The sequence below is a fragment of the Lithobates pipiens genome, unplaced genomic scaffold (assembly GCF_037356315.1).
Source record: "Lithobates pipiens isolate NorthernLeopardFrog02 unplaced genomic scaffold, aLitPip1_a1.2 Scaffold_22, whole genome shotgun sequence".
Taxonomy (NCBI): domain Eukaryota; kingdom Metazoa; phylum Chordata; class Amphibia; order Anura; family Ranidae; genus Lithobates; species Lithobates pipiens.
The window spans coordinates 253,233,126-253,259,896 of record NW_027507784.1 but is presented as its reverse complement, the minus strand read 5'-3'; the positions used below and the strand labels follow the sequence as shown (position 1 = coordinate 253,259,896).

Sequence of the window (26,771 nt, the reverse complement as noted above, 5' to 3'; positions counted from 1 at the left end):
TGAATCTCTTGTTAGAAAATGCTGCAGAACAGATTTATCTTGCCTTTGGATAATTGGGAACAAAACACAGAGCATGTCTATAGTTTATTATGACCTCTCCTGAAAATACTAGCTGTCTGGTTGCCAATCCAGTGGCTTCAGTACTTTAGGAGTCACTGACCAAGAATAAGTATGCAGATTATGAACTCTGGTTTGCCTCCTGGCTTTTTTGATCTGCATGCTTTTTAGTTCAGTGACGGGAAGTATAGACGTCATTGAATTAGCAAGACAGCTAGCTTTTTTAGGGGGATCTATATTGGCTTCCCCCACATTTCTGTCTTTATGTGCACGCTTCACTAAAATTCAGGGTCAGGCATTGTTGATGGCCTAAGCTGGCAGTGTGTTACATTTGCTGGTTACCTTTCAACAATGTTCACTTAAATGTTTCTAGTGAATGCAGTGTACAGATAACTGTTAAGGTAGACACCAGCAGTATTTGCCTCTGCCACAAAGCCATAACTTATTTGAGATGTTGCAGGATTCAACCCCCACCCGTATGTCAGTTTGCACAGGGCAAAGGTGGGGAAACGAATTGAATAAATGGTATCCTATGGACATTTTTATTTTTGTTGTACCTGGGGAAAAAATACAATCAAACAATAACACACAAATAAAAGAAAACAAAGCGGGTTCGCAAAGCAACATAGGAAGGTGTGTTTTTTGTTTTTAAAGCAGGGTTCCACCCTAAAGTGGAACTTCGGCTCATCAGAACCCCCCCCCCCCCCTCCGTTGTCACAGTTGGTACCTTTCAGGGGGGGAGGGGGGTGCAGATACCTGTCTAAGACAGGTATTTGCACCCACTTCCAGGCATAGACTCCCACGAGAGTCTATACCTCTTCCTGTCCCGGCGCACTGTCTGCTGGGACACACCCGGGTCCCAGAGACAGCGCGGACCATTCCTATTGCGCTGCGCGACTCGCGGATGCGCAGTAGGGAACCGGGAAGTGAAGCCGCTCACCTAGAATGGCGGCAGCAGCCAAGAGCCGATCAATCGGCCTCAGCTGCTGACATCGCTGGACCCTGGGACAGGTGAGTGTCCATTTATTAAAAGTCAGCGGCTGTAGTATTTATAGCTGCTGGCTTTTAATCACTCCACACAACCTTATCTAATGTTTTCAAATAAAACTGGAGATACATTCAGCCAGGCAACAATCCACCCAATTCCACTTCATACTTTTTACAAAAGCCATACCTCCTAGAGGCCTGCACAGCTACACTGTTGGAAGGTATGAATTTGATCAATGTTACTGATTGAAGTTTCAACTCTCCCACTGCTTGGTTAGGTTGTGAGGATGTCACTCCTGTGTATGCACATCATCATGGCACAAGGATGCCATAAATGTAGGTTGAGCATGACATGAGTTGGATTGAGTTGACTCATATTTAAGCAGTGTTTTTTGATTTTTAGGTTGCTAGTCACTTATTGCTCGTGTAAGCCAGTTAAGTGGTGGGGCCAGCAGGAGTTCGAAATTCCAGCAAACGTGCTTGAAATTGTGTATGGACAGACCATCTGCTGGATTGGAACCTTCTATTCTCCGCTTCTTCCAGCTATAGCGACTTTAAAGTACTTTGTTATATTCTACATCAAAAAAGTAAGTTTAGTCATACATTTATTCTATGATTTTATCCATTTGGGCATTTGTGTGTATACAGTAAATCACATCCATGCACAAATCGCCCACATGTGGCCCAATTATCTATCCGATTAGGCCATTTTAGATTTTCATTACTTTATCATATGTAGCAAAAATGTCTTTCACTATTGAATGGTACAAGGTCACTGTGCTGAATGTGTGCACATTTATTTTTTGGGCTTTGGGCAGCAGAGTATAAAACTACATTTGTTATAAATTAGGTTTGCCAATTTATTATGATTGAGCATCCATATCTTATAACCTTTCTCCCCCTTCAGATCACTCTAATGGAGAATTGCAGGCCAGCTACCAGACCTTTCCGAGCCTCAAGGTCTACTTTCTTCTTCCAGGTGATACTGCTAATAGGCCTTGTCCTTGCCTGCATCCCTGTGGGGGTTGGAATTGCAAGGTAAAAAAGTTGTCAGTTTTTGTGATTTATGTGTGTTTTTATTTTTTTGTGTACCTCTCATCTTTGAAATATAGCTCATATACAATTATCTTTAATCTGCAGCATACCAGCTTCCAAAGCATGTGGCCCGTTCATCAACTATACCACATCATGGCAGATCATTCCCGCCACTGTAGATTCCTTTCCTGACGGCCTGAGAAAATTAATTTATGTCCTTTCATCTGAATCCTTTGCTGTTCCATTTTTCCTGTTATTATGGTATGTTTTGGCATTTTAGAATTTCATTATATACATTTTCTGTTTAAAAATACTATGGTCCAGCATAGCTTGCACAGACACACCAAATAATATCCAGCATATTGGAACCTGGTCAAATTTGAAAAATGAAAGTGCCACATCCCTAACATGAAACAGACAAAAGAATACACTATGGTATGGCATGGGACTTTTTGAGGCACAGCATTCATTTTACTGTTAAAAGCATTTTTATAAAATCATCAGTATCAACTCTTATTGCACAACAGTACATCATGATAAAATGTGAAAAAATTCAACATTGGTAATTTGTTCGCATTTATTAGTCTTTATTGTCCTCTTCGTTAGAAGCCACCAATATAGACTTTTAACTTTCAAATGCAATCCTAATGAGATAACAATTGTTAAAAAAATCACATTTTAACAATACACTCCTGGCACAGAGGACCTCATCCCCACCTGTTATAGTAGAAATGGGGGAGAGGACATTCATGGTTCCCTCAATGAACTGTAGCTCCCCAGTGCCAGCAGCACTCATACAGCCCCCAGACTATGACACTCCCACCACCGTGCTTGACTGTAGGCAAGACACACTTTTCTTTGTACTCCTCACCTGGTTGCCGCCACACATGCTTGACACCATCTGAACCAAATTAGTTTTTATCTTGGTCTCATCAGATTTCAGGACATGATTCCAGTAATCCATATCCGTAGTCTGCTTGTCTTCAGCAAACTGTTTGCAGGCTTTCTTGTGCATCATCTTTAGAAGAGGCTTCCTTCTGGGACAACAGCCATGCAGACCAATTTGATGCAGTGGGCGGCGTATGGTCTGAGTACTGACATGCTGGCTGCACTCATGCGTCTATTTCCCAAAGACAACCTCTTGATATGACGCTGAGCACGTGCACTCAACTTCTTTGGTCGACAATGGCGAGGCCTGTTCTGAGTGAACCTGTCCTGCTAAACCGCCGTGCTGCAGCTTAGTTTCAGGGTCTTGGCAATATTCTTATAACCTAGGCCATCTTTATGTAGAGCAACAATTCTTTTTTTCAGATCCTCAGAGAGTTCTTTGCCATGACGTGCCATGTTGAACTTCCATTGACCAGTATGAGAGAGTGAGAACGATGACACCTTGTAACACTAATGAGTCATATGACACTGGGGAGGGAAAATGGCTACTTGGGCCCAATTTGGACGTTTTCACTTAGGAGTGTACTTACTTGTGTTGCCAGCAGCCTGCACTTCGCTCCCACGGCTGACATTTTTCACCAGAGTTACTTCCGGTTTTGTGAGCTCCGGCGCTGTGATTGGCCAGAGCTACAAAGACATCACTGCTAGACCAGTACATGCAGATGCCAGTCACGGCATGGACCCTGAAAAAAACAGCACCATCGGTCCGTTTCTTCATTACACATGCACCGATGACATCGGCAGCAGTGTATATAGTGAATATCTCCTAAACTGTGCAAGTTTAGGAGATATATACAGTGCCTACAGGTAAGCCTTATTATAGACTTACCTGTAGGTACAAGTGGTTTAACAGAGTTTACAACCACTTTAAGTCATATATGGCATCCTACCGGAGTGTTACGTTTGGGAGTCTAATATACATGATCATGTATACGCTTATGGAACAGACGGTTTAAGTTTTTTTTTCCCACGTAAAAAGCACCACAGGTGCAGGTCATAAGGTAGACCACCCATGTAGTGGTGCAGTTTATGTGGAAGTGGGGTTTGAACTTCTCACCACTGGGAAGCACACATGATGTGCAGTCCCTGATGTATGGGCATTTACGACAACCACCACATCTAAAAGTACCTAACCGGCCCTCGTCATCTAATGATGGCTCAGATTACTGTGGACCAGTCTATCTTTTAAAGATATACTGCGTCTCAAAACTCAGGGAATGGTTTAACATATTTACCTATGATGTCATCTGTACTCAACAGGTACCAACATTTTTTTAACGGTTTCTCTAATCTCACTATGGTGATAGGAGAAAGTGGTAATAAGTTTAACTGTGTCCCCTGGATTGCGATTGTGCAATAGGCTTTTTTTAGGGACCATCTCTAAGGCCGCGTACACACGCGCGGACTGTTTGCCCAACCTTGTTCGTCAAACAGTTTGGGCAAACAGTCCGCTCAAAATTTGCATGAGCGGACTTGCCCACACACGAGCGGACTGTTTGACGAACAAGGTTGGGCAAACAGTTCGCTCAACTTTTGAAATGAACGGACTCGCCCACGTAAGGAGGAGGCAAATCCGCCCATTTCGAGCGCGTGTACAGGTAGGCGGGGCCCGCGAAGGAGACGTCGCGGGCTCCGCCGCCTGGAATGGGCTTAAAGGGGAACCCCAACGCCGAAAAAAATCGGCGTGGGGGTTCCCCCCAAGTCCACACCAGACCCTTGTCCGAGCACGCTACCCGGCCGGCCAGGAAAGGGGGGCGAGCGAGCGCGCCCCCCCTCCTGAGCCGTACCAGGCCGCGTGCCCTCAACATGGGGGGTGCCTTGGGGAAGGGGGGGCCGCGCGGCCCCCCCACCCCAAAGCACCTTGTCCCCATGTTGATGAGGACAAGGGCCTCTTCCCGACAACCCTGGCCGTTGGTTGTCGGGGTCTGCGGGCGGGGGGCTTATCGGAATCCGGGAGCCCCCTTTAAGAAGGGGGCCCCCGGATACCGGCCCCCCACCCTATGTGAATGAGTATGGGGTACAATGTACCCCTACCCATTCACCTGTGAAATAAAGTACAAAAAAAAACACAACACATGGAAAAAGTATTTTATTGCACAGCTCCGGGGGTCTTCCGTCTTCGGGGGTCTTCTCGCCGGACTCCTCCGCTATGTGTGTGTAGCTCTTTTACTAGCGGAGGAGTCCGGCTTTCTTCCTCCCCGCCGCCGGCCTCTTCTCCCGACTTCGGGGGTCTTGTCCCCCTCTTCGGTTCTTCTGCCGGGCCACCGCGCCTGGTCCGGTGGCCCGGTCTTCTGTCGCCGTCTTCCGTTCTTCTGTCGCCGCCTTCGGTTCTTCTGCCGGGCCACCGCGCCTTCTTGTAGCTCTTTTACAGGCGGTGGCCCGGTCTTCTGTCGCCGCTGTCGTCGCCGCCGCCGCCGCCTTCCGTTCTTGTTCTTCTTCTTGTTCTTCTTCTTCTTCCCCAGGAGATGTTGACTCGACGATCTCTCCGGCCGGAATGCCAGAGCCGCGCTGTGCGGTCACTTATATAGTGACAATGGGGCGGTGTCACATGGTATATGTCACATGGGTTGGTCACATGGTGACCCCGCCCCCTTACGATGTCATAGTCCCCATGTGACATCAACCCATGTGACCAACCCATGTGACATATACCATGTGACACCGCCCCATTGTCACTATATAAGTGGCAGCGGAGCGTGTCCCTGGCATTCCGGCCGGAGAGATCGTCGAGTCAACATCTCCAGGAGAAGAAGAAGAAGAACAAGAAGAAGAACAAGAACGGAAGGCGGCGGCGGCGGCGACGACAGCGGCGACAGAAGACCGGGCCACCGCCTGTAAAAGAGCTACAAGAAGGCGCGGTGGCCCGGCAGAAGAACCGAAGGCGGCGACAGAAGAACGGAAGACGGCGACAGAAGACCGGGCCACCGGACCAGGCGCGGTGGCCCGGCAGAAGAACCGAAGAGGGGGACAAGACCCCCGAAGTCGGGAGAAGAGGCCGGCGGCGGGGAGGAAGAAAGCCGGACTCCTCCGCTAGTAAAAGAGCTACACACACATAGCGGAGGAGTCCGGCGAGAAGACCCCCGAAGACGGAAGACCCCCGGAGCTGTGCAATAAAATACTTTTTCCATGTGTTGTGTTTTTTTTTGTACTTTATTTCACAGGTGAATGGGTAGGGGTACATTGTACCCCATACTCATTCACATAGGGTGGGGGGCCGGTATCCGGGGGCCCCCTTCTTAAAGGGGGCTCCCGGATTCCGATAAGCCCCCCGCCCGCAGACCCCGACAACCAACGGCCAGGGTTGTCGGGAAGAGGCCCTTGTCCTCATCAACATGGGGACAAGGTGCTTTGGGGTGGGGGGGCCACGCGGCCCCCCCTTCCCCAAGGCACCCCCCCATGTTGAGGGCACGCGGCCTGGTACGGCTCAGGAGGGGGGGCGCGCTCGCTCGCCCCCCTTTCCTGGCCGGCCGGGTAGCGTGCTCGGACAAGGGTCTGGTGTGGACTTTGGGGGAACCCCCACGCCGATTTTTTTCGGCGTTGGGCTTCCCCTTTAAGCCCATTCCAGGCGGCGGAGCCCGCGACGTCTCCTTCGCGGGCCCCGCCTACCTGTACACGTGCTCGAAATGGGCGGACTTTCCGAGCGGGAACAGTCCGCTCATTTCGAAAGTACAGCGGACAGGCCCACACACGGGCGGACTGTTCGCTCAAACACAGTTTCAGCGGACAGTTTTTCGGAATTTCCGAAAGACTTTGTCCGTCCAACTGTCCGCTGAAACTGTCCGCTGAAAGCCCACACACGAGCGGACTGTCCGCCCAAACACTGTTCAGCGGACAAGGTTGGGCGAACAGTCCGCCCGTGTGTACGCGGCCTAAGAGATAGCGATTCTTTTTCAAAATCTTGAGGACTAGAGCAATTCCATTTGATACAGAGATATTGCCTATATGGAATACTTCTAATTAGTATGGCAGGATGGGCACTATTGTCTTGAAGAATGGTATTTCCTGCCATTTCTTTCCTAAACAAAGATATTAAAAGACTGCCATCTGATTGTATGGAGATGTTGAGGTCTAAAAAAAGTGATTTGGTTAGATACTGTGTCAGTAAAATTAAGCTTAAAGGCATTTTCTTCCAACTTATCCAGAAAGATATTTAATTTTGTGAAGGGGCCAGTCCATACCATGAGGATGTCATCGATGTACCTGTGCCACATTAAAATGTGTTTAAAACACAACATTAAAATGTGGCACAGGTAAATCGACAAGTCCTCCTTGGCAAAAAGCTGCTGTTCCCACCCCCCTCGGGCTTTCATGCTGGAGTGGTGCGCTTGCAGGATGGTCAAAAAAAGTCCTGCAAGCCGCATCTTTGCAGCTACACCGCTCCTAAAGCGGCCCTTCCCATTGAAAACAATGGGGCAACACCGCTTTGCAGGCGGTTTTAAATCTTTTTCGGCTGCTAGCGGGAGTTAAAATCACTCCGCTATCGGCCGAATAGAGCCGCTAAAATGACGGAATACCGGTGCCCGCCCCAGTGTGAAAGTAGCCTTAAACTATCCTCTGGGACTGGTCTGTACCAGTTCCTGTTACGTAGGATCTTTTTACACATCTCATCATACCATTCTCAATACATTACCACTACGTTTTCCACCTTAGGCCGCTTACACACGGGCGGACTGTATGGCCAACTTAGTCCGTCAGACAATCCGACAGACAGTCCGTCCTACTTTCGAATGAACGGACTTGACCACACACGATGAACAAACAGTCCGTTGAAAGCTTGCGCGATGACGTGTACAGCACGTGCGACGGGACTAGAAATCGGAAGTCCAATACACAGCAATGCAACCTTTCGCCGTGTAAATCCTTTCTGAGCATGCACCATACTTAGTCCGTCCAACTAGCCTACTCACGAGCGGACTGTCCGCTGAAACCAAAGTTGGACGGACAATATTACGGAAATTCCGAAATACTTAGTCCGCCAGACTGCACGTTGAAAAAGTCAGCTGAAGCCCACACACGAGCAGACTGTCCGCTGAAATGTGTTTCGGCGGACTAAGTTGGACGGACAGTCCTCTCGTGTGTACGTGGCTTTAGTCAGCCAATTTAATGACTAAAGAGGGATTTTTACTTAAGCAATCCAATGCTCGTAACTGATCTTTATTTAAATTTCCACTTTATGAGGAAAGTACATGGTTTCAACTGCTCTCATCACTTGCGTTAGGAAAGCCCATACACAAGTGGAGAATTTAAGTGTTGGAAATTTTTAGGCTTAGGTCTGAAAGGCTTAATGTCAATTTTTTGAGTGTCATCAGCATGCTTACGAGCTGTAAGGATCATAGGATCCTCGTGTTCTTCCAACTCTTCATTCTCATTTAACAATTGTATGAGATCTCGGAGAGCTCTAAAATTGGCCATAGTGTCGTTTTTAAACTGATCTATTTCAATCCTTTCCTCTATTTTTTTTGTGTGCGATCTTTATCATAAAACTATTTTAATGTAAGCTTCCTGGCAAAAAGATAATTATATTTTAATAATGTAAATGTGTCTGTGGTCTGGTCTGGGCAGAATTTAAGGCCCAGGCCCAAGACTTGTTCCTCCTCTTCTGTTAGGATACAGGAGGATATGTTTAGGAGACTGAGCTGTTCTAGGCTTTGGCAGACCATATACTGGTCTAGTGGTCCTCCCTGTCTTTGGGCTCCATCCCTGGGGTTGAGTTAAAATGTCTAAATTTAAATGGTTTCCTGAGGTTTTTGGCACAGTGCCCGTACTTGTAGTTGGAGTTGGCATCAAGGAACCTTCTGTAGTGTTCATTGGGTCTATTTTAACAGTTTCTTTTACTTTGTTAGTTTGTGAAAAGTGTGCCATAATTTACTAGTGAGTTTTGAGTGGTATTGGATTTTTTAGATTTGTGTTTTTTTTTGTTTTTTTTTATTTGCCCATCAGTTCCATAGCATAAACACTCACCACCCAGAACCTCCACCCAGATACTTTCAAGTATTATGCTCCAAACATCACATATTTACAGATAAAAAGACATTCCAACCCTTCACCCCTCTCCCCATCCACTCCTCTCCACCTCCCCAACCCCAAAAGACATTAGTCTTCGCCACCCACATTCACCTCCTATCTACCAATAACACCACATACAGCCTAGCAGATTCATACAATCCACCTCAACACATTTCCTCCTCACCTCCCAACACCTTGCGTCCCACAACACCTCTTTCAGATTAGACCTCAAGATCCATAACTTTCTTTGTTTCATCCTGTCACCCGCCACCAACCCAAAAAACAAATCCCCACACCAACACCTCTAATCCCTAAGACTTTATCTACAGATTGCACTAATCTCTTACGGATTCTCTGCGCAAGCGAACATCCCTATAAAGCATGTTCTGCCGTCTCCATCTCTCTGCACCCTTCTCTTGGGCACTTCTCATCTCTCACCAATTCTCTTGACTTGAGAAAGCTTTTAGTCAGCAATGACCCATGAAAGGCCCAGTCATAAAATCTCTCTCTGCCTGTTAGACGTACCTTTTAATGGAAAATCGGCTCCCAACTCTCTCAAGACCATAGTCTCTAAAGAATTGTTCCAATCGAGAGTAAAATCTCAAAAGATCTTGCCCACACCAGCCCCACCTTATCAGCAACCATCCTGCAAGGTATCATCAGGTATGCCTTCATACCACCATTCACAAACATTTTTATAGTCTGTCAACCAGAAATGCATAGATGCCCACCAAGATCAGGATGCTTCATTCCCACCCTACGCTCCACTCTCTGGAGCCCCAGAAAAACACAAACCTCATCCGTGTAACATTCTGAGTCCCTTTTTATGCTGGGTGGAAAAACCAAACAAAAATAACGGCAAGGGTATAATAGATTTTATGACAAGAACTTTCCCCGTCAAGGTCAAGCACCTTGTTTTCCAAAAATCCATTTTCTTGGATAGATTTTCCACTACTTTGCTTCAACAGATCTCTCTCGAAATGCCTGCCCAGTATCAACAGTGAATCCGCCTGTTTCACCTTCATCCCCTTCACTTCAGCATGAACCACTTGGCACACAATTTTGACTCTTTTGACACTTCATGAGCAGTTTACTGCTCTCCTTGAGTCACCTTCCGATGAGCGCACAAAGGTCACATTGTCCATGTACCCCACAGATTTCACATATCCACTACTACTCTCTGGCACAAAGACACCTCTTAACCCTCTGTGTGTGGCTCATAAAGGGCTCAATAGCGCACATGAACATTATGGGCATCTCTGCCTCACCCCCGAACAAATTGTGAAGGAGCCAGACAAATTCCCGTTAACCAACACCTGATTCTCAATCCCAGAGTATAACCCCTTCAGAGTTCTCAAAAACAGTTGAGGCAACCCATCTCCTCAAACTTTGAACAAAAAAACAATGTGACACCTTGTCATATGCCCTTTTAAGGTCTATACCCATCAGGGCCAAAAGGCATGTTGTTAGACTGGGCAAAAAAACACAGATCCCTTACCAACACCAGAATATCTGCTATCCTCCAGCCAGGCACAGAACAAACCTGCCATTCCCCTGCCAGTTTTTTTAGCACACAACTTAATCTATTGGCATATAGTTTTGTTACCAACTTAAAAATCAACATTAAAGAGGGTGATAGGGCACCAGTTTTCCATATCCCTTCTATCACCTTTCTTAAATATCAAGGTAATCACACCCTCCTTCATGGTAGATGAAACAGTCCCCATTGAAAATAGTTTCTCACTATTTCCACCAGATGCTCTTTCAATATGGGCCAAAACTTGACATATAGTTCCACAGGCAGACCATCTCTCCCGGGAGTCTTATTCTTCTGCATGCACCTTAGCACATCCTCCCCTTTTCTCTCCGTCACTGGGTCTAGTAGACTTTCCACCTCCTCTTTCTCCAATCTACTGTTAACCACCGCACAGTACTCTGTGAGTTCCTCCTCTGGCACCTCCCTCTATATACCATACAACTCTTGTAGAATGATGCCATTTCCTCCATCATCCTGTCTTCTCTCATCTCTTCCTCCCCTGACATTACCAAACACTTCATTATTTGAAAACGCTTTTTAAAGAAAAACCTAGACCATTGCTCCCCCTTCTCCATATCCTTCTTCACCTTTGCATTGAAAATTATCGTTTTCCCTATTTCTTTCAATATTTTCTTTCTTTCTTCTCTTGCCTCCTCCAACTTCTTTGTCACATCCACACCCAACCTTTTACATTTACAAAGGAAGGGCAATTTTTGCATAATCATCATTTCATCCTCCTTTCTTTCTCTTGCCCTTAGTGTACATGTTTTCTGTAAAAAAATAGCTGTGTACTTTCGCCGAGTCCTACCATAACAAAACATTTGAAAAATCCACCAATCCATCCCAGTAAATACCAAATTTCCAGCACACTGCCTCCTCTTCCAGCACAGAAACATTCAGCTTCCATAAACCGGGGCCAAACTTTACCCCTATCTCCAGATGCACCTTACTAGAAACTAGTCTATACTAAACTTTCTAAGAAAAAGGTATGTAAAGCATTAGCCCCTTCTGTTTCTACTGCTGCACCCTTCAGCCTGAAATCATTCACCAGGTTGTTGAGCATCTTGGAGGTCACATCCATACCTCTCTCCTACCCTATCCCCTGTCTGTCACTACTTTTTCTGATACAGTTGAAGTCCCCTGAAACAACCGTAGCAAACCTGCTAGACAGGAACATTCTCGGATCTTCCAGAAATTATTTTTGTACATTCTTCTCCATGGGTGCACAGCAATTAATAACTCTTACTTTCAACCCCATGTATTCCAGCAACACAGACAAACATCTGTCTGGCACCACCTGTTCATAAGACACCACTTGCACATTAACATTATTAATTAGAACCCCCTCAGATCTAGAGGTACTACTAGGGGCCCACACCGCAGTTCCCTTCTTCCATTCCACAATCCCACTTAAATCTTCCATAATACACTCCTGTTAACAAATAATATCTGCCCTAACAGAACATAGATAATCCATGATCAAAGCATTCCTATGACCCGATTTCAAGCTCCTAACATTGAGCTGATGGTAAGAGCCATCGCTAAATAAATAAGGTAAGCCATCATAACATTGTATTACAATTACTTCCTTAGCTCAGTCTTTCATCATCGTCTGTCTTCTCCACATCACAGGCGAACTGGCAGATTCCTCAGAAACCCCAGGCAACACGATCTCAAGATCTCTCCTCCTTTCTCTCAAACTCCTCCCCCATCTTCCAAGGCCACTTACCAGTAGAACATTCCTCGGATCCAGCAGACAGGGCTACTCACTAACCACACTTCAGGCTCTCCAAACTCTCCACACTTCCATCTCTTTCTCATCTTCGTCCTCCAATCAGGGAAGATGCTGAGAACGTACTGGGATTGCCCATCCCGCTGTCATTCCACTCCCTCACCCCAAATCTCCTCCCCCTACAGGGGAACTTAAAACCGCTCCTCCTACTTCCATACCATCATCTTCACGGGGGAGACCTCAAAGCCACGTCAAGACCACCCACGTGGTCTGCCACAGCTCTGGGAGTAGCCGCGGCGGGGCCAATAGTGACAGCTGCCACTGCTGTGTCCCCGCTAATCTCCTGCACACCGCCACTCCTCCCTTGACCTCAAGCAGAGCGCTACCAGTCACCGCAGCGGGGTGCCTGCTGTCAGGGCATCCCTTATCTGGGACCCGCCCAGCCTCCTTCCCCACACCGCTGCCACCTGACCTCCCAGTACAGATCTTGTATCTGTTCATTACTATTTATCCCCCTTTCAATTCCTCACCGTAGCTCCCCAAAAAGGCTCTTATGTTGCCGCATCTGAAAAAGGATTATACATATGAACTATAATCCTCTTCCATTAAGAGTGGGATCACCTGCAAGCATTTCAACACCTCATCCTCTGTCTTCTTCTTAGCGAGCTCATGCACATTCCAGCACACCTCAGTAGAATTAAATGTTGAGTCGTTAATCCCTTGTGTAGGAAAATCTTGCAAACACAAAAAATCCCTTACCTTTACATTAAAGGCGTCTGTCAAAACGTCAACCACAATTGTCTTCAAGGTAATCTTCTCCTTATACTCTGGCTTCACCAGGAATCCTATGGAATCGCAAAGTCCATGGTTCACCATCACTTTCCTATGGGGGATCCTCGCAAGGGGAAGCCCACAGAAACGTTGTCAAAGACCAGATAGAGTAAAACGTATGTGTGTGTAAAATAAATATATATATATATAGGGGACCGGGAGGGGGTCTGGTTGCATTAGCATCTGTGTGGGGGTTCCCATGCGACCAGGGCTGTTGCAAGAATTTTTGACACCCTAGGCGAAACCTCATTTTGCCGCCCCCCCCCGGCTCCACCCCCATTGCCCTGCCCATGTACGTCCCATCTTTTTAATGAGGGAACCAGAGCAGACCAGAGGTTTTTGTGTGTGTAAGAGATGTATTGTGTGTTTCGGTGTCTGTGTGTGACTGTAAGGGATGCCCATCAAATGCAGCCTCACCGGTGCCCATCAATGCGGCTTCACCAGTGCCAATCAATGCAGCCTCACTTGTGCCCATCAAATTCAGGCCATTTCACCAGCGACCATCAAATGCAGCCTTACCTGTGCCCATCAAATAAAGCCTCACCTGTGCCCATCAAATTCAGGTAGTTTCACCAGCGCCCATCAAATGCAGCCTCACCTGTGCACATCAAATGCAGCGTCACCAGCGCCCATCAAATACAACCTCACCAGTGCCCATAAAACGTAGTCCTCACTCACCTGTGCCCATTATTGCCGCTTCACCTGTGCCCATCAAATACAGTCTCACCTGTGCCCATCAAAACGCAGCCTCACCTGTGCCCATCAAAACGCAGTCTCACATGTGCCCATTAATGCTGCTTCACCTGTGCTTATCAAATAGTCTTACCTGTGCCCATAAAATACAGTCTCAGCTGTGCCCATCAATGCCGCTTCACCACTGCCAATCAATGCAGCCCCTCACGGGGGGGGGGGGGGGCGGGGTGCTCGGCACATACTTGGCATGCAGATCAGTGAATATAAATACATATACACACAACATTTGCAAATTGTATGTCATTGTCAATATATACAATTTCATTATTATCCAAGACAGCAACAGTGTTTACTCACCACACACCAGGTCAGGTGATAGTCCTGGGCTCAGCAAACTTGTATCTGAGGACGTGAGCCTGTTTGCTTGCTGCCTATTCCTCGCTCGTGCTGTGCCAATCTAAAATTCTTCTGTACGCCTGTACCTGCCTCCTGTCTGTGCCTCTTCCAGACTCCACCTGTCCCCAAGCCTAAAGAGCTGCCGCCAGGCGCCATGCTGACCTCCCCATGATTTTCTCCGCTCCACTCCAGTGTGACACGGCCAGTCCAGGAGAGCATCTTCGGGGGGGGGGGGTCGTTGGACACACACGTCAGAGCAGAGAGCATGGGGTGGGGAGGGCTGGTGCTGCTGGACACATATCACTGTCACTCGGAACTATCCCCGCTCTGAGTCAGAGCGCAGAGTGGTGAGCAGGCTGGGAGGTGGGATGACCGCTGGAAATTTGTCAGAGTGGAGAGCGTGAGGGAGCAGTTCTGGACAGTGTGGACACATGGGACATGATGTCACTGATGTGTCAGTGTGGAGACGGGGGGGGGGGGGGTGAGGGGCGCTGCTTCACACATGTCAGAGGCTCAGCGCTGGTGTATAGTGCAAGCTCTGTGGACAGTGCTGGAGTAGGACAATCAGCGGTCAGGCGCCCTAGGCGGCAGTGCGCCCTAGGCGGCTGCCTAATCCGCCTAGTGGTAGCACCGGCCCTGCCTGCGACCCTGCTGGGTGATGTACCATTTGCTGTTTCCCTCCTCACCATCCTTGCTCTTTGGATCCCTCCCCCCCCCCTCTTTCTATTTCAGCATGTGGGGATGAGGTCCTCTATGCAAGGAGTGTATTGTTAAATTTTTATTTATTTTTTACAATTGTTAGCTCATTTAGATTGCATTATATTTAAAATCTGTATTGGTGGCTCCTGACGAAGAGGACGATAAAGAGTAATACATTCAAATAAATTACCAATGTTGGATTTTTTTCACATTTTGTATTTTATCATGATGTACTTGAAATTGTTGTGCAATAAGAGTTTATACTGATATATATATATATATATATATATATATATATATATATATATATATATATATATATATATATATATATATATATATATATATAATATATTTTAAACCATTATGAATTAATAAAATGCTTTCAACAGTAAAATGAATGCTGTGCCTCCAAAAGTCCCATGCCATACCATAGTGTATTTTTGTTGTTAGTATACAGCATTTCAATCTAACACTTCACACACAGAATGATGCAATTTAGCATATAAACATACCCGCGCATTGGTCTTTAACAAAGGACAACATTGGTTCCTTGATGGTTCTCAGGGTCAAATGTTAATCCAGGTATTGCAGAAAGGTCAGGATTCTTCCTGAGGTGAAAATATTTTTCCACCTACCAGATGAAGTATGCCTTCTGTGTGTAATGGTAGACTTCCTAACTTTTAACAGCATGGGAGGTACTAATTCAGAGAAGCCTCTGCCTCTCAAAACCTGGGCTTCAACAGCCATACTGTGAAGCCAGCAACCGTGAAGCAGTGTGGAACACCAATCCTTGGGATAGAAGATCTGGTTGATCTGGAAAAGCCTATGGGTTGTCTGCCAGCAGTTTGGTAAAGTCAGAGATTTAGGGGCCCAGGGTTCCTGGTTGAAATGGGCTCCTGGATTGGGTCTGGCCTTGGAGGTTGAAACCTGAGAGTAGTGAAAAAAATTCTTCTTAGCCTCACAAGGGGGAGAAATCTTCCCAGCCTGAGGTTTAAGCTTGCTGTACACTGATAGTGTTTTCCTATTATGTCTGGCTTTTTTCAGCCTGCAGGTTGAATGAAAAAGAACTGTGCCTATTTTGACAGCTGGACCGGCCAACGGTCAGAATGCCCAAACAGCAGCTATATCTGATTCAATGTAGCTACTTTTTGGTTAAAACATGGCTACTTAAATTTTTCAATCAAGGGATATTGGGTGGAAAGCGGCCAACAGGGCTACCCACTAAGTGAAATAAGGTTGGTTCCTCAGAAACCAGCTGAAATTTTTATGGCCAGCTTTAGGCTTATCTGCTGGGACAGATGAGTGGTTTTTAGCCCCAGTATGAGGGAGTACAAACCAGTTTCAAAGAGACTTTTATTCTCAAAAGGCATGTGCAGCGAATGCTTTTTACATTGCTATTCTGCTGACCAACATTTCATCCACAGATTACTCTGCATATTTACAGATATACAGTTACTCATTCAGGGAATAAAACGGATGATATTAGCGAATTGGTCTACACATTGTAGGGCTTTTGACATGATTGCTACAAATAAAGGGTCTGTATGAATACAACCTGTGTTCTTTACCATCATGCATGTTTGCAGCGTTTAAAACCTATGAGACTTTTCACATTGTTGTGCTATGTTTGCGCTGTGGTTTGAAAAAGTCCTACATGCTGCATCATTGATCTTTTAAAAAGTGCACTAAAGACACACCTTCAATTTAAATCAATAGGTAATGCAGCAAAAATGCACCCAGAATTCGTTGTTAGGTGTGCCTTTGGGGTCACTATGCTGGTTAAGGGGCAAGCACCTGCTGGCATCCTTGGCAACCAGTGAATAGCTGATTGTTAATTAGCCGGCACATCCTGGCTTCCTTAACAATTAGTGGGGATGTAAGCATGGATGCCCCCCCCCCCCCCCCAGCCTCCTTGGTGGTCACCAGTAGCGCCAACTGTGGATCTGATCCAGCCTTCCCCCACCTCCTCTCCTTAGATTCTGGGAGCCGATTCTCCCTGCTGTCCCACCCTGTCTCACCGCCTCCTACCCCCTCTAGTGGTAACACCACTGCTGCAGGAGAGGAGCTTGAGCATGCTGACTACTAGGGAAGGCATTATCACTGGTTGTTAAGAAGCCAGAACCTGCCCGAGTCCTTAACTAATGAATAGCCAGTTGTTAAAGAGCCAGCACCCAATGGTGTCTTTGACAACGAGCTATTCACGCATATGGGTTGTAATGCAACACATTTAAAATGCAGTATGCATTTTTTTTAAATGCATAGTGAATTTTAGAAGCACTGCTATGCAAAAGCTACTGTGCTGCAGTGTCAAAGCAGCCCAACATCACAGCCATGTCAGGACCTGCTAGAGAAAAACGGTATTTGGAAAGGGTTGCCAAACTTTTGCCAATGAGATCCTTAATAAATTAGGAGTGACATGAAGACCTTGAGAAGAAAAATGCTGTCCGAGCCAGAAAAGGTAGCCCCAGTACCTGTCAGGGCAGACAGTAACCCTCAGCACAATAACCCCCAGCAAGTATCAATGCAAGCTATACCCCCCCCCCCCCCAAGCTCTGCACAATAATAATCCCCAGTGTAGGTGTTCAGTAGGTTTACTCACCTGATCACCCACTACCAAGAAGCTCCCTCTTTCCCCACTCCTCAAGCCCTTCCTTCCTCTCCTTTGCTTGCACCAGCCCAGGCATAATAGCTATTGACTCTAGGGCTGGCATATCAATCCTCAGGGGACAGCCCCAAGCCCAAAAACTGTTTAGTCTTCAGGAGCTGCCAAATTACTCTGTGGTTGTAACACAGGTAAGGAATTGCCCTGTCTGGCATGATTGCTAATTGCTAGAGTAAAAGTCAGTGACTGTTAATAAATATATCAATATTGTTGCTGGGCTGGCACTTGCTGCTGATGGGGATGCTAGGAGGTGCTATTGAGACTTTGGGAGATGCTATAGCGCAGATAAGAACTCCCCTGGCAATGACACTGATTTAAATACACTGAAAAGGCTATGCATAATCTTTAAGATACTACTTGCCTTTCATACACTGCTTGTATTTTATGTGCCATTTAAAAGTTACATGATTTTCTATCTCTACAGTCTGGTCATGTTCTATTTTATCGCATTGGCTGGAGCCCACAAGAAGGTGGTCGAGCAGCTGCAAGAACAGCTGGTCATGGTAAAAATTATACTATACATAAATAATATACTGTATTCTTATGATCTAAATTTACAAAAACTAAATGTGTTAACATTATCTGTTGTGTGTTTTTTTTTTTTTTGCTTTTTTATTTTTTTATTTATTTATTTATTTGTTTATTTATAAATAGGTTCCTAAAAAGCAATCAGTATAGTACACTATTGTCATCACACTAAAAAAACTAAGCCTAGGCAGTGGTGGCCGCTCCATTAGGGGCGCAGGAGCTGTGCCCTCTAATCCATGCACCCATCCCCTAATCCACCTGCAGGGTGTCGGACGCCTGGATTTCAATGGGGTTTATTTTCTATTTTTATTATAAGCACATGATTACATGAAAATTTATTTCTAAAGGTGCTATTGACATAAAATTTTCAACTCCGTGTTGGTAACAACCCATGCAATCCATACATTTAAAGAAACCAAAAGAATAAGTTTAGAAATATAAGTTAAGTGTAATAAAATGCAATGACACCGGGAAAAGTATTAAACACATGAACTTATTTAATACTTCGTACAAAATCCTTTGTTGGTAACGACAGCTTCAAGGCGCCTCATGTATGAAGAAACTAGTTGCATGTATTGCTCAGGTGTGATTTTGGCCTGTTCTTCCACATAAGCAGTCTTCAAATCTTGAAGGTTCCATCGCCCTCTTCTGTGAACTTTGATCTTTAGTTTTTTCCATAGATTTTTCTATTGGAAGCACGTCATGTGATTAGTTGAGCCAATGACTGTCTTGCTGAAATGTCCATTCTTGTTTCATTTTCATCACCTGGTAGATGGCAGCAGATTTTTATCAAGACTGTCTTGGTACATTTTTCCATTCATACTTCCTTCAATGATATGAAGTTTGCCAGTACTATATGCTGAAAAACAGCCCTGCACCATGATGTTCCCACCTTCAAACTGAACTGTTAGTATGGTGTTTTTGTGATGTACAGTGCCATTTAACCTCCAAACATGGTGTCTTTTATGGCATCCAAAAAGTTCAATTTTGGTCTCATCTGACCAGACTATATTCTCCCAGTATTTCACAGGCTTGTCTATATGTTGTGCAGAAAACTTATTATTGTTTTCTTTGAAACAATTATACCTGCTAATGACAGGTCTAATCTGTGTATCACATGAGCACATACTGTAGCCAGTCTGTGGGAGACAGAATTATTGTTGGTTGGTAGGGGATCAAATGCTTATTTTACTCACTGAACTGCAACTCCATTAATAACATTTGTATCATGTGTTTTTTCTGGATTTTTGGTTGATATTTATGTCTCTATAATTTAAAATACAACTATGATAACAATTCTAGACCCTTCATTTCTTTGTAAGTGGACAAACTTGCAAAATCTGCAGGGGTTCAAATAACTGAATTTCTGAACGTATTTGCTTTGGTTTCTTTGTATGTACAGTATGTATTGCACAGGTTTTTACAGACATGGTGAAAATTTCATGTCACTAGCACCTTTAGAAATATATTTACCCAAAAATGGTGACGTGTTCAATGCTTGTGTTACCCGCTGTCTGTATACTTAGTATATGTACAGTATATGCAGTTCTCTGAAATGACACTAACCACTTCCCCTCTAAATCCGTTTTTTACATTTTTGCAAACATGTTAAAATCCAGCATTTTTGGGCTAGAAAATTACTAAAAATGTGTGGAATTGTTCACAAAGTAAGTTTACAAACCTCAAGATTGATCAGGTGAATAGAAGTAGCCTTTAATGATTGTACATTTTGACCATAGGTATGCTTTAACTTCATTGCTTTCACAAAAAACACATAGATATACTGTAATATTCCGATTTATCAGGATTAACCTTGAGTTCAAAAATATTCCCAAACTCTTTTGGAAAATACCCTGAAAGAGTTTGGGAACATTTCTGAACTCAGAGTTAAACCTACTCTTTATCATGGATGGGTAGAATTGCTACAATAAGATGACCTTACTGCCAAGAGTGTTATACTACTTCCAAACCTAACTTTCCAACATCCCCTCCCCTTCCTTTCAAAATTTCAATCTTGTATTATTGCAGAATCTGGGGTTCTTGGGGGTGTAGGTTTGCCCAAAAGACAGTCTCACATCAGTGGGCGGATTAGGGGTCCCAAACCTTTTGAAGTAACACTACAGGACAGTACACTTGGCTCAACTGATCCAAATAATTTCACCCACTGATAAACCTGACTGGGTAAACATTGAATACCTGGCAGGCACACGTCCCACAATAAGCATCCTCATGTAGCCATCATTGGAACAATGAAACTACCATAGGGGATATTATGTCTCACACTCTTATTCACTTCCCCCTATTGGACAGCTACTGTAAATTGTCTACACTCAATCTGTGCATACCTCTGTAGCTCCACTTTTTTAAAAAATCTTGTATTCACCACAGGTCTCTAACGCTAACAACTCAATCGTGCCTAGATAAAGGACTGTACCATATAAGGCACGTTCTTGGCCATAGAAGCGTTGAAAACCCAAAATACTTCCCCCAAACGCTTGAGATACCCTCCTCAGAGGGCATGCACCAAATCTTAAACTTCTTGAATTTTATTAACCACTTGCCGACTACCATCTTGGCATTTTATGGCCTTCAAAACTGTAATAGGTAGTGAGAAGTGAAATCAAAAATTTACGCCCTTAGAAAGCCTGAAGGCGGTGCTTGGTTTTCGGGGCCCGGTACGCGGCTAGGCTCCCAAAAAGTCCCACATATGTGGTATCCCCGTACTCAGGAGAAGCAGCAGAATTTATTTTGGGGTGTCATTTCACATATGCCCATAGCATGTGTGAGCAATATATCATTTAGTGACAACTTTGTGTAAAAAAAAAAAAAAAAATTTTTTTTGTCATTATTCAATCGCTTGAGGCAAAAAAATAAAATATTCAATGGGCTCAACATGCCACTTATCAATTTCCTTAGGGGGTCTACTTTCCAAAATGGGGTCATTTGGGGGGGTTTTGTACTGCCCTGCCATTTTAGCACCTCAAGAAATGAGATAGGCAGTCGTAAACTAAAAGCTGCGTAAATTCCAGAAAACGTACCTTAGTTTGTAGATGTGACAACTTTTGTGCAAACCAATAAATATACAGTTATTGACTTTTTTTTACCAAAGACATGTGGCTGAATACATTTTGGCCTAAATGTATGACTAAAATTGAGTTTATTGGATTTTCTAATAACAAAAAGTAGAAAATATCATTTTTTTTCAAAATTTGCGGTCTTTTTACGTTTATATCGCAAAAAATAAAAATCACAGAGGCAATCAAATACCATCAAAAGAAAGCTCTATTTGTGGGAAGAAAAGGATGCAAATTTTGTTTGGGTACAACATTGCATGACCGCGCAATTACCAGTTAAAGCAGCGCAGTGCCAAATTGTAAAAAGACCTCTGGTCATTGACCAGCAAAATGGTCCGGTCTGAAAGTGGTTAAATACATTTTTGACATTACAGTGAGATTTGTTTTTGAAAATAGATGCACACAAGACACAGGGACGTAGTGGTGGCATGTTTGTGTTATACCAGATGTTTTTCACCTTTTCAACTAAATTACCTCATCATTTGGCATGGAAAGCTGATTTAAAAGTTGAGATCAATTAAACAAACTGGACCTCTTGGACTACTAGAATACCCAAGAGCATGTTAAACTTGACCCTAATTGAAGCTAACTATAAAGTATTCTACTGCCTCTAATCATTCATCTCTCATCTGGTATCTCTTGTTCTCTATATAGCTCTAAATGATACATGATTAATGTCCTGTTGGCATTGCTAATATAGGTACTTGGGGTGGGGCTCCGAGTATATAGTGAGGTTGATGTGCTATTTGTCCACTGCACTGGGCCAATGGACTTGGAACCTACTCTCTGACTGAGATTGACACAATACTGCAATACTGTCAGACTTTTGCTTTACATGCTTTAATTTTTACTTTTTCATCACTGATCTTGAAATGAGAAAAAAAAAATTGATTACTTTACTCACAAAAAATTTATACAAAGAAACCGCTTCTGACATAATATATGCTGGAAATTTTTAGACCAGTTTAGGTAAAAAGAGATTTTCACTGAGATCTGCATTGGTTTATACAGTGCCATTTCAGTTTTAAGGACTTTTGTAAAGTAGAAGTTCATTTGAAACATTTTTTTTTGTGTTAGAAAAAATGGGTCATGGTCAAAACCCATGTTAGGGTTTTTTTTCTGGCTGGAATTTAATTTCAATATTTGTTTTGTTTAGTTTTAATCGTATTATGATTTTGTTTTAATTGTATTATTGTATTATGAGAAATAAGTCTACAGATCACACAAAACGTTACTAATTTACAGTTTATCTAATTTAGTATTTTTTAATGTTTGTTTTTGTTTCCTGTAGGAGAGCAGAGACAAGATGTTTCTGATCAGACGTCTGACTGAAGCACACAGCATTTCCATTTGACAGCTTTGTTGTAGTTGAAGCTAAATGTTACATTGCTCTTTTTAATTAATTCATTAATTTATTACTGTGAAATTTACTCAAGGGAATAGTTTACCTCTGCTTGTACATTCATTTGTATTATTAAAGGAAGTTTCCATGTGTGACAGGGTGCATTTGCATCCTCACTGATGCAACAAAAACCTGCAAAATAACAGTTTTGGAAAGTGAAAGCTTTCCTTTACTGCCACATGGCTTAGCTTTTCTTGAAAGAGTTGAACAATGGCTGACTGCATTCAGTGAATGACAGTGCACTGCTATAGTGTTGAAACAATGGGGATTTAAGATGAAAGACTGTTATGTAAAATCGAAGTAGTGGCCATCTGTATTTTTTTCTTTTTTCTTCCTATGTCTAGAGAAATATGCAAACTGCCATTGCGATTTCCTGAAAATGCAGATTACCTTACTGGTATGCCAACTCATGGGTTTCAATATTTTTCACCCAGTATAAATAAATATGCAGATTAGGAAACTCAAATTAAAGCTATTTGTGTCTACATAGTTGTTTTAGGTTATGAATTCAAAGTTCCAAAGCCAAGAAGCAGGACAGCTAGATAGCTTGCATTTTCAGGAGCAGAGATTATACACATGAACAATGTGTTGCCAATTTGAAGAATTTTCAACCAGTACCCATTAGCTAAACAAATTAGTGGGTCAAGGCAACCTAAAAATATCCCTTTTATATAAAGTTGGTGGTTGCATGTCCTCTACTGTTATGTAAGTTTGTGCATTCAAAAGCTGGCTGAAATGACTACAAAATTGCCCCATGTATAAACCGTGTAAGGTAGTGAGTGTTGTTTTGGCTACTGGGACATTGTGATCGGATCGTGTGGCAGGGCTTAGCTCAGTTGTAGCAGATGAGCCCCTAGTCAGAGAGTTCCTTCATTCCGTTAGTTGCACAGAACAGGGTTTCTACTTGAATTAAGGTAATAGTATTGTTCAGCATGATTTTAAGTGTTCGCTTAAAAAAAAAAAAAAAAAGCCTTGGTGTCAAACCACCCTTTTTTAAGTCTATGTAGACTTCACTGCTCAGCATAAAACAGGGCAAGATATGTCACCGTGGTGTCACGGTGACCAGAGTAATCTGTCATGGGTGGATTTGGTAGTATTCCAAAGGAACACAAACTGCAAGTATACCCATCCAAATTGTTAATGAGGTTTACAAAATCAGTTTATCTATAGAATTGTATTTTTCATTATTTTAATGCTGACTAGAAAATAAATGGTTACAGGTTTACATATTTAATTTTTTTAAATTGTAAATACTGCTGTCAACTTACATAAATGTATAGTCTACAAGATGTAGTATCTGTGGCAAGAGTGCTTTTTCTTTTAAAATAAATTCTGTTAATCATTTCATAAAGGTTTGTTTATCAAAGCTAACCTTACATTTCAAATTTCTAGTGCAACATACAACAAGTATTGGGCCTTTTAAACGGCACAATCCTGAAGCATAATAGGTTAATGAAAGATGAGGTAGTATTACAGTTAGATTCTAGCTGTTGATTTTTAGTGACTGATTGCAGACCTAAAAGTTGTCTTTGCTAGAATAAACCTTTTTCCTCTACTTCGCTTATGAATTGGCCTCACTGCCTTTCTATACCAGTTACTGTATGGCCCTATTTAAGTGTATATAAAGAGGTTATTCTTTACACTTGTGGAGGCAGTTTATAGGATAACTATTTTCCCTCCCCTCACTCCAGATGTATTGCATACTTAATTGAATTCAACAAATACTGCCTTCCGAAATCTTCTTTCCATTCTGTAATCAACCTTCTAGACTTCTGTGGGGTTGTGTCCTAATACAGTAGACACTTGGTATATAGTCCTTCAGAAGTTTATGCAAATCAACTATGTAAGCATTGGCAGTGGAAGGAAGATTTTGGCTACAGCATGCAAAGATTGGAGCAGGCTGCGGTATTGGGATTCAGGTAAATACATCCTGGTCAATGGAGCAGGAGTTATGTTTGGCCAGAGGGACCAGGAAGGCAGTAAAACTGTACTTTCTGTGAAAACACAATTATCCTTTCAAGCAATTTACTATATGGCATTAGTTTCATTAATATACACTGGAGAACTTTTATTTGAATTAAAGTGTTTTTAAACCTATAACAGTTTTGTTTTTTTAAATAACAAACATGTCATACTTACCTGCTATGTGCAATGGTTTTGCACAAAGCAGCCCCTAGCCTCCTCTTCTTGGGTCCCCCGCCAGTGCCCACCATAATAGACCACTTGCTTTAGAGGTACTCGTGAAGGCTTGCTCCTGAGCCCCGCTCTGTGCATCCATTGACACACACACACAATGTTGCTCCACCCCACACCCCTTTCCCTCCTCACTGATTGTGATCGACTATCTGACCCTATCAGAGTGAGAAAATGGAGAGAACCTTTGCTCTTGTGCACAGCGCTGGATTAATATTGGGCTCAGGTAAGTATGGGGGTGGGGAGCTGTACTCAGTTTTTTACCTTAATGAAGAAAATTCATTAAGGCAAACAACCTTCAGCCTTTAGAACAACTTTAAACTATTGATGGCCAACCAGTCAATTTCAGCACAGCAGATTTCTAAAGGGTACTGGGCCTTCATACAGCCCCGTCTTAAGCTTGCGTGTTACCATTTGATTATACAATCTCTCAACAAATATACAGTGCAAGGGCCTGCCTGACTGGATATGAATTGATTAAATAGTTCAGGTAGGTTTTCATATTACATCGTTTTGGTAGCTCTAAATTTGCATGTACAAAGATTGTATGATCAGATTCAAACATGTATGGTGAGCGTTAAAGCTGTCAGTGAGCTGGGGGCAGTAAAACTGGCTATGCATGTATAGATTTATTTATTTATTTTTTTGTTTAGCCTGCAGGCTGAACAAAAGAAACCTAGCACATTCTTCCATCCTTGGTAGCAGTGTGGGTGGGAATTCCTCATTGGCTGTTGTCAGGTTACCCGAACAGTACCTGCATCTGGTTCAATACAGGTGCTGTTCATCTGAAAATATTCAGACAGGCTTTTTTAAAAATTCAATGGACTCTTAAGTGTAAAGTGTCCCCCTCTTTTCTGATGAGTTGCTTTTAAAGAAAAGGTAGCAAATTACATATATATGCACTAATGAAAAAATTATGCCTTTTTAGATGTAATTTTCAGATGCTCAATGATAACCATTCTTGAGGGGGGAAGTGATAGGGTAACGGCGCCAAATACAAATACCACATGATTCTAATGCTGCACCTAAAATTTGTAACAACTAATAACTTGTGAAAGATAATAATAAAGGGCACAATAAACAATATATTATTAATACACATTGAAAATTAATTAATAAAGTGCATAAAAGATTAATAAATCTGAAATGTCCATGACATCACAATGTTTGTCATGGACATTTCAAAATGATTAATCTTTTGTGCACTTTATTAATTGGTTAACACTGTGTATTAATAATTTGTCTATTGCGCCCTTTATTATTATCTTTCATAACCATTTTTGGGCCATTATTTATTTTAGGTAAATTTGCATATTACAAAGAGTAGTTTTATTTAGTCTGTCTATAGTAACGGGGTCATGTGGATTGTAAATGAATAGCACTTTATTCCATGTACATTACTTTATTTACGTATTAGTAATCTGACACTGAGATTGGGAAGGAATAAGCCATTTTAACAATAAACCTGGTATTTTATGTTTTAATGAAATGTTTTACTCTGTTACTATCTGCCAAAGAACATAATAGAATAAAATGTGTATTTTAATAATTTCATGGAGTATGTTTGTTTTTCTTTTTGTTGAAATTATTCTGTAGTCTAAAGTGAACCTGTGTCCAATGGAAATCTGCAAACAGAAGGACATACTGTTATATGTACCGTTTCTTTTAGGCCCTGCTCACATTTCACAATTTGAGATTGTAGGCAGAATCACTGCGATTCTGCCTGTGATCCCAAATGGTGTGGTGATTGCTGCACAATGTGCAATGTACGTTTGAATGCATTATCCCTCAGGCCCCGTTCACATCTCGCGATTTGGGATTGCGGATAGAATCACTGCGATCCTTCCTGTGATTCCAAATCATGTGGCAATCGCTGCACAATGCTTGTTTGGGTGCCATGATCCCTTAGGCCTCGTTCACATCTCAGTTTGGGATCTCACATGAATTGCTGCAATCCTGCCCATGGCCCCAAATCATGTGGCGATTAC

The 26,771-nt window shown here is 43.2% G+C and overlaps 1 protein-coding gene across 3 annotated transcripts in view; it reads left to right on the top strand.

The window, feature by feature from the left end:
- The window catches only part of TMC7 (transmembrane channel like 7), a 149,289-nt gene extending 122,957 nt beyond the window's left edge, over positions 1-26,332 (top strand). For all 3 annotated transcript variants that reach the window (XM_077448950.1, XM_077448951.1, XM_077448952.1), the window contains exons 12-16: positions 1,448-1,631; positions 1,952-2,082; positions 2,185-2,340; positions 18,011-18,089; positions 22,480-26,332. In XM_077448950.1, the coding sequence (XP_077305076.1) occupies positions 1,448-1,631; positions 1,952-2,082; positions 2,185-2,340; positions 18,011-18,089; positions 22,480-22,542 (613 nt within the window). In that variant the 3' untranslated portion in view covers positions 22,543-26,332. The remainder of the gene's footprint in view (positions 1-1,447; positions 1,632-1,951; positions 2,083-2,184; positions 2,341-18,010; positions 18,090-22,479) is intronic.
- The last annotated feature ends 439 nt before the right edge of the window (positions 26,333-26,771 follow it).